The 7773-nt window shown below is 59.5% G+C and overlaps 1 protein-coding gene across 8 annotated transcripts in view; it reads right to left on the bottom strand.

Annotated features, from left to right (window-relative positions):
- Positions 1-2904: 2904 nt before the first annotated feature.
- Positions 2905-7773, bottom strand: part of RAB3IL1 (RAB3A interacting protein like 1) — a 40826-nt gene continuing 35957 nt past the window's right edge. For 7 of the 8 annotated variants that reach the window (XM_066360639.1, XM_066360620.1, XM_066360632.1 and 4 more), the window contains 2 exons: positions 6540-6606; positions 2905-4898 (listed from right to left, as the gene is read on the bottom strand). In XM_066360639.1, the coding sequence (XP_066216736.1) occupies positions 4816-4898; positions 6540-6606 (150 nt within the window). In that variant the 3' untranslated portion in view covers positions 2905-4815. The remainder of the gene's footprint in view (positions 4899-6539; positions 6607-7773) is intronic. The other variant, XM_066360626.1, reaches the window with a different exon arrangement.

Genomic DNA, 7773 nt, shown 5'->3' with positions numbered 1-7773 from the left:
ACATTCCTGAGCTGCCACTGGGCCACTGCCAGAGTGTTTGGTTTAGGGAGGGGGGGGGGGGGAAGCTAGCCAAGAGGCAAGGGGAGGGGGGGGTCTGGCCAGCCAGAGCATTTTGGGAAGGGACACTCAAACACAGCCCTTGTCCCAGGCCCCGCCGGCTTCTCCCTACCGCAAGCTGCCACACAGGCCTCTTGTTGGCCACACTGAAGTCTCCACCCCGATGGGGCCGCCAGCCACTGTCCTGGAGCCAAATGATGCTTGTACTGGCCAGCGGGGCTCGGGCAGGCCATGGACACACAGCGGCCCAGGCAGGCACATTTACGGGATGGTGCCAGCGCCGGGCTTCCCGGAGACAGCGCTCACAAAGCCTGGCCGCTGGTCTGCAGCAGACGCACCAACGGGCTCGAGTCAGAGCTCTGGAGTTTGGCTTGGAGTGAGAGCCTGCCACACAGCCAGCTTGACTACTCATCCCGGTCACAGCGCTTTTGTGACGGGAGGACTGGGCCCTGGGGTGGCAGGGCCCGCAGAAGTATTCAAGTGCTATGGCCCCACCAGCCACAGAAGACATCTCTGAAGGCCCTGAGTAAAAAGAAGCTGAGCAGGGAAAGGTGCTCAACGTCCTTAGTCCTCCCAGAGATGCAAATCGAAACCACAAGGAGTTACTGGCTCACAGCCATCAGTGTGGCCTTTATCAGACGGCACCAATGGCGAGGACGTGGAGAAAGGTGGGACCCTCGCACACTGCGGGAGAGATTGTAAACTGGTGCAGGCACTGTGGGAGATAGTCTGGAGGGTCCTCAAAAGATTAAAAATAGAACTATCGTATGATCCAGCAATCCCACCTCTGGGTGAATGTCTGAAGGCATTGAAAGCAGGGTCTCAGAGCGGTGTCTGCTCGCCGTGTTCCTACGGCATTTTTCACAATAGCCAAGAGGTGGCACCCCCCCCCCCCCGCCCCTGAGTGTCCAGCGGCGGATGGATGCAGCAGATGTGGTGTACACGCACAACGGAATGTTCTTCAGCCATAAAAGGAAAGACAGCCGGTCCCACGCTGCAACATGAATGACCCTTGAAGTCAAATAAGCCAGTCACATAAAGACGAGGACTGCGTAACTCCACTTCAAGTCGCCAGTCAACTTCATAGACACAGGAAGTAGAATGCGGTGGCCAGCAGCAAGGGGAGGGGAGTTGTCGGGGGGGGGGGGGGTGTATGGAGTTTCAGACCGCAAGATGAAAAAGCTCTGGAGACCTGTTTCATAACGATGTGAAGATAACGCAACTGACCAGCACACTTAAAAACGGTTAAGAGGGTAAACTTTATGTGTTCTTTTATTACAATAAAATAAATGAAACAAGAGGGAGGGGAGCTACGAAGGTCACTTAGTCCGATCTTTACAACCCACAGATGGGAAAACTGAGGCCCAGCGAGGAGTGGGTCGCCCAGGGACACCGCCCCGGCAGGATCAGACCAGGCCAGGTTTGGTTGATTGTGAAATGTAGCAGCAGAGTGAGGGGTACAGCCAGCCGCTGCGTGGAGGCCTCAGGCTCAGTGGCCACGGCTGGTACCAGCTTTCAAGAGCTGGCCCCATGCGCCAGGGCCAACTGGGTTATCTAGACAAGTGCTTTTCAACCTTTTACACTTACAGACAGGTGAAAATAGAATTATTTTGGGGAGTGCTAAAGCAGAACTCACCGTGAGAATAAGCAAATTTGACTAAGATCATTAGGTCTATAACCTTCACACACCAGGGGGGTTCACGCTTTTGCAGAGCAGCACGAACTTTCTGGTGGACCTATCCGCTGACCGGTGATTGAAAAACACTGATCTAGAGAATTCGCTTAAGAGGAACAACTCCTGTGTGGCTGATGTCAGCTGTCCCCTCTCAACTCCAAGAGCCAGAGCCCCGAGCTCCTTAGAGAGCCCCCACCCCTACCCCACACCAGGATAACAAGTATCAGGGCCGCAGTCACCAGGCAAAGTGTGGGAAACAAACGGAGATCAAGATCTGACTGCCCGAGTCCCAATTTGTCCATCTCTGAAAAACAGGGAAGGGCCTGACCGGGTCCAGGCGTGGGGCGGATGTCTGGTGAGCGGAGTCCGGGATGCTGGACGTCTGGTGAGCGGGTCCAGGCGTGGGGCGGATGTCTGGTGAGCGGAGTCCGGGATGCTGGACGTCTGGTGAGCGGGTCCAGGCGCGGGGCGGACGTCTGGTGAGCGGGTCCAGGCGCGGGGCGGACGTCTGGTGAGCGGGTCCAGGCGCGGGGCGGACGTCTGGTGAGCGGGTCCAGGCATGGGCGGACGTCTGGTGAGCGGAGTCCGGGATGCTGGACGTCTGGTGAGCGGGTCCAGGCGCGGGGCGGACGTCTGGTGAGCGGATCCAGGCGCGGGGCGGACGTCTGGTGAGCGGGTCCAGGCGCGGGGCGGACGTCTGGTGAGCGGATCCAGGCGCGGGGCGGACGTCTGGTGAGCGGGTCCAGGCGCGGGGCGGACGTCTGGTGAGCGGGTCCAGGCGCGGGGCGGACGTCTGGTGAGCGGGTCCAGGCGTGGGGCGGACGTCTGGTGACCGTGTCCAGGCGTGGGGCGGACGTCTGGTGAGCGGGTCCAGGCGCGGGGCGGACGTCTGGTGAGCGGGTCCAGGCGCGGGGCGGACGTCTGGTGAGCGGATCCAGGCGCGGGGCGGACGTCTGGTGAGCGGGTCCAGGCATGGGCGGACGTCCTGGTGAGCGGGTCCAGGCGCGGGGCGGACGTCTGGTGAGCGGGTCCAGGCGCGGGGCGGACGTCTGGTGAGCGGATCCAGGCGCGGGGCGGACGTCTGGTGAGCGGGTCCAGGCATGGGCGGACGTCCTGGTGAGCGGGTCCAGGCGCGGGGCGGACGTCTGGTGAGCGGGTCCAGGCATGGGCGGACGTCTGGTGAGCGGAGTCCGGGATGCTGGTTAGTGACGCTGTGGGCTCTGAGGCTGGGCTCATTCATTCCTATCGCGGGGCCACCATTTCCTCTGGGTGACATCTCGGTGAGTGCCTCAGTCAATTCATCTGCAAATTGGGAAACTAATAGTACCTCTTCAGGTTGCGGTGAGGGTTAAATAAATATTTATTCATCTAAAGGGCCTGGGATCAGGCGTGGGACATACAAAGTGCTCAGAAGTTAGTTATTGTTGGGAGACAATGGGGCCAGTGTGTATGTCCTGGTCCCACACACACACGCCTCTGCGTATCTCAGCTATTGTTTATTCATGATGGCCCCATGTGTGTCTGATGACAGACATGTCATCTGTCTCAGGCAGGCCAAGCAGGTCTGGGCTGTGGGACCTTCTGCCAGACCTGTAAAATGTCGCTTGGTGTCTCCTTGGCCCTGGGTGTGCCTGGACGAGGGGCATGGGTGCTGGGGGCAGGGATGCTCAGTACCAGGGCTCAGAACTTCATCCTCCTTTGCCCCAACGCTACTCCAGTTCCTGCCTGTGCCGCTGGCAGACGTCACCCATCAATCCTGCCACCATCCCGCGAGCACCAGGCAGCCTCCAAGTTTTGACCCTGGGCTCCGGGCTTCCATAAGGCTGAGGCAGGGAGGAGGGGACCTGCCCAATGCCCAAGAGGCAGTGGCAGAGCCAGCTCTTCTCCCCGACAGCAGCCGCTCCGCAGGGGACAGGAAGCCGGGTTCATCCCCCACCAACCCACAGCCCCACGGACTCGAGTAGTCCTCCCAACAGCGATCCCTTCAGGATTGGGGTTTAATCCCAAGCACGAGGGTGGGTGGGCAAGCGAAGGATTTGGTTTCCTTCCTTTAGGTGCCCGAGCCTTGGCCCGAGCCCCAGGGCACAGGAGTAAAGGCGTGTGGCTGCCGGCCTCGACCAACAAAGGCTTCCTTTATTAAATAGAGATGGCGTTACATTCCATTTGGAGGAGGAAATCGGACGTGGTGAGGGATGTGTCCAGGTTGTACCCTGGTCCCGAGTGGACTGGGAGGGATGAGGACGGGCCCAGGTCCTGCCCATCCCGATCCAGTCCTGGGTGCAGGGCTTGGTGACCTCAGCCCCCGCTGTCTGAACGGACACCCACAGCTGAAAACAGACGCGGCACCCCGAGGCCTTGTCTGGTTATACTGGGGGAAACGCGCCCCAGGCCTTCCAGCGGTGGGGGGGGGCACGGCCTCCTGGAACACAAGGCTCAGATAGGGGTGGGGGGAGCCGAGTGGGAGGGGCCCTTGGTCCACAGTAGAGCTTCAGGCAGTTCGCAAGCAGATACCAGCTGGCGTCAAGTCCCTGCTGGCCCCTCCTAGCACCACTGACCCAAGGGAACTTAGAATGGCAGGCTCCCTGGGGCAGTCAGAGGGGAGGCCGCATGGGGGGAGGGATGGCCACAAGGGGTGCTGGTGGCCTAGGGCTTGGGCACTGGGGTGGGGGAACTTGGGGTCAGGCCACCGAGCTGGGCTCCTTTCTGAGGAGAAGCAGCCACAAGGCACCTGCAGGCAGCAGCCCCCAAACTGGGGGTTAGGGGTGCGGGCTGGCCTGGGTGTCTCCTCCCCAAAGCGGAACCCTGAGTATGGGTCCGGGCTCCTTGGTCTTTGGTGCTTTCTGGAGTCTCTCCTGCAGCTGTAGTACCACCGTGGAAGGGTGAGGGCCAGCTCACAAGGTCCTGTCTGTCCTGGGATGGACGTTTGGTACCAGTTCAGCGCTGCCTCCATGGCCTGGCCATTTGTCCGTCTGTTCAGCTTCTGGCTCAGGGCTGGCTCCAGGACCCAGTCTTCCCGTCTGTCTGTCCGTCCTGGGGCAGATGTCGGCTCCAGCTCCGAGGCCACTTCAGGCCTGGGCCAGGCCCTAGGCCTCATGGGGGAAGAAACCCAGCTTGGCCAGCGCCATCTCCTTCCGCAGCCTCATGATCTCCCAAAATACCGGCTCTGCTGTAGGCAGAGAGAAGGGTGGACAGCTTGGTGACAGCTCAGAGTCACCTGAGGCCGACGGCCTGGGCCCCTCCCCTGGCTATGGGCAGGCAGCTGCTGGACACTCTAGAGCTTCCCAGTCCCCAGGACAGATGACCTCGGAGAGTGGCCGAACACTGAACTCCAGTCTGGGGCCGGGCAAACTGTAGAGTGCCAGACGCACTGGAAGGGTCGGTATCATGGTGGGGGGCACACCCACAGCCCGACACAGATGTGCACGGGCACACCGTCACACACTCGCAGATGCTTCCCAAGCTCGCCTCTCTGGGGTCTCGCAGAGACCCTGAGCACTGAGCAGGGCCCCCGTGTCAGTCCATGTACCTGGGAGGAGGTGGCCCCTCGGGGCGCACCCCCTGGCCAGCGTCGGCCTTCCACAGAAACTTGAGCCCCACATTGCGGAGGAGGCTCAGACTCCAAACCGGTTAGGGAGAAGACGCATCCGGGAACAGAGTTTAGGGGAGCAGGAAGTTTGCAGAATGGGAGGAGGGGCGTGGGTGGAGGGAGGACCTGCCAGGCAAGGGCACAGTGGGAGGTCCGTGTTCGGAGTAACATAAGGACACCACACCTAGAGAGGAGGGGATTACCACGGAAGGAGGGGACCCTTCACCCATGTCCTCAAATGCCAAGCCAGTAAGAGGGAGCTGTCCCTGCAGGCCCCGGGGGCAGGGAGAGGTTTCTGGGCAAGAGAAAACAGTCAGACCTGGTACGGGGGTGGCACGGGGCTAGCTTTCCCGATAAAGCAGGGCCAGGAGGCTCCTTCTGTGGCTCATCTCAACACCAGCAGGCTTACCAGCCCTTTACTAACCCTTGATCTCCCTCCTCACAGAATCCTAGCCTGAGACACGGACAGCAGAACCCCAAACTACGGGCCCGCAGGCCGCATGCGGCCCCTTGAGGCCATTTATCTGGCCCCCGCTGCACTTCCAGAAGGGGCACCTCTTTCATTGGTGGTCAGTGAGAGGAGCATAGTTCCCATTGAAATACTGGTCAAGTTTGTTGATTTAAATTTACTTGTTCTTTATTTTAAATATTATATTTGTTCCCGTTTTTGTTTTTTTACTTTAAAATAAGTTATGTGCAGCCTGACCAGGCGGTGGCGCAGTGGATAGAGTGTCGGACTGGGATGCAAAGGACCCAGGTTCGAGACCCCGAGGTCGCCGGTTTGAACGCGGGCTCATCTGGTTTGAGCAGAGCTCACCAGCTTGGACCCAAGGTTGCTGGCTCGAGCAAGGGGTTACTCGATCTGCTGTGACCCACGGTCAAGGCACATATGAGAAAGCAATTAATGAACAACTAAGGTGTTGCAAAGCGCAATGAAAAACTAATGATTGATGCTTCTCATCTCTCCGTTCCTGTCTGTCTATCCCTCTCTCTGATTCACTCTCTCTGTAAAAAAATAAATTAAAAAAAAAAGATGTGCAGTGTGCATAGGGATTTGTTCATAGTTTTTTCTATAGTCCGGCCCTCCAACGGTCTGAAGGACAGTGAACTGGCCCCCTGTGTAAAAAGTTTGGGGACCCCTGCTCTGGTTGATCCTCCTGCTGCGGGCCTGCACGATGCCCCCAGGGCTCCATCCCCCTCCGGCCACCAGGGGGCGCTCACCGTCCTGCCGCACCAGGCCTTGCTGGATGTAGCGGATGTAGGTGAAGAAGTTGCACACAGCAGTGATCTGTGGGAAGAGGGGGGGATGGTGTGACCGGCCAGTCCTCAGACTGCCAGCGTGGGTCAGAGACTAGGCGGGAAGCTGCGTATACTGTCCCAGAGCCAGATAATGCTCCCTGAATTGAACAGGGCTGGGCTGTTTAATGAACAATAGCTCTACTATTACTAATTCTAAATAAAATAAACAATTGCAGCAACTAACATTTAATCAAGTACATGCATCCAATGAGGCAGACATGCTTATCATTCTCATTTTACACTTGGGGAAAATGGAGGCCCCAAAATGAACTGAGGTCACAGAGCTAACAGTGGCAGAGCTGGACCATAAAACCAGGCAGCCTGCCTAGAATCTGCGCTCACCCAGGGGCCTGCTTGCTGCGTCTGCTGGGGGCCCCGGCCAGCCAGGCCTGAGCCAGCTGCTCTCTGTAACGCCCTGAGACACACAGGGATCAGAAGTCGCTCACCTAGAGGCCCCAGCTCCCTGTGCCCGAAGACCCCACCCGGCCTGATGCCTGCTCTATGCCAGGCCCTGAACTCACAGCAGGGCCCTGCCATGAAGACTCCCAGACCGTGGAGAGGGCACTGCTGGTGCCCTGCCCAGGCCCCTTACCCAGACTAGGGCCCCATCCCCCTTGCTGAGAGTGTTGGCCACTACTGGCTCAGAGATGCCCCTCTGCCACGGATGGGCTGGCATGGAGGTATGACGCCAGCTAAGGCCACACCCCGGCTTGCTCCCCCACTTCCTCCTGCCTTCCACCCCATTCTGCTGCCTTCACCAGCTCCTCAGACTTGCACAGAACTTCTCTTGAGCTCTGCTTCTGGGGAAAGCCGGCCTCGGATAGGCTGGGAGACAGCGGGCAGCCGCGCCCATGGCAGCCCTGCTGAGGGTTCGGCATTCCGGGGACGGGAGGCCCAGAGCGTGTGGGCCACAGTCTGGGGAGTGGAGAAAGTGGCAGGGAGGGGCAATGCTGCTGCTGGTCCTCACACAGGAGCTCTAGTCAGGGGGACAAAGTGGGTGTGGGGCTGGTGCCCGGGGAAAGGCAGGGAAGTGTGAAGAGAGCGTGGCTAAGTGAAGGGGCTCACGAGCAGGTGTTGGCAGGGAGCTGGGGGGTTCCCCCCCCCCGGCTATGCTTTGGGGACGGAGCTCTTCTCCCTAGGAACTCCACACTCCTTG

This window comes from Saccopteryx leptura, chromosome 1, assembly GCF_036850995.1.
Source record: "Saccopteryx leptura isolate mSacLep1 chromosome 1, mSacLep1_pri_phased_curated, whole genome shotgun sequence".
Taxonomy (NCBI): Eukaryota; Metazoa; Chordata; class Mammalia; order Chiroptera; family Emballonuridae; genus Saccopteryx; species Saccopteryx leptura.
This window is presented reverse-complemented; position numbering and strand designations above follow the sequence as displayed.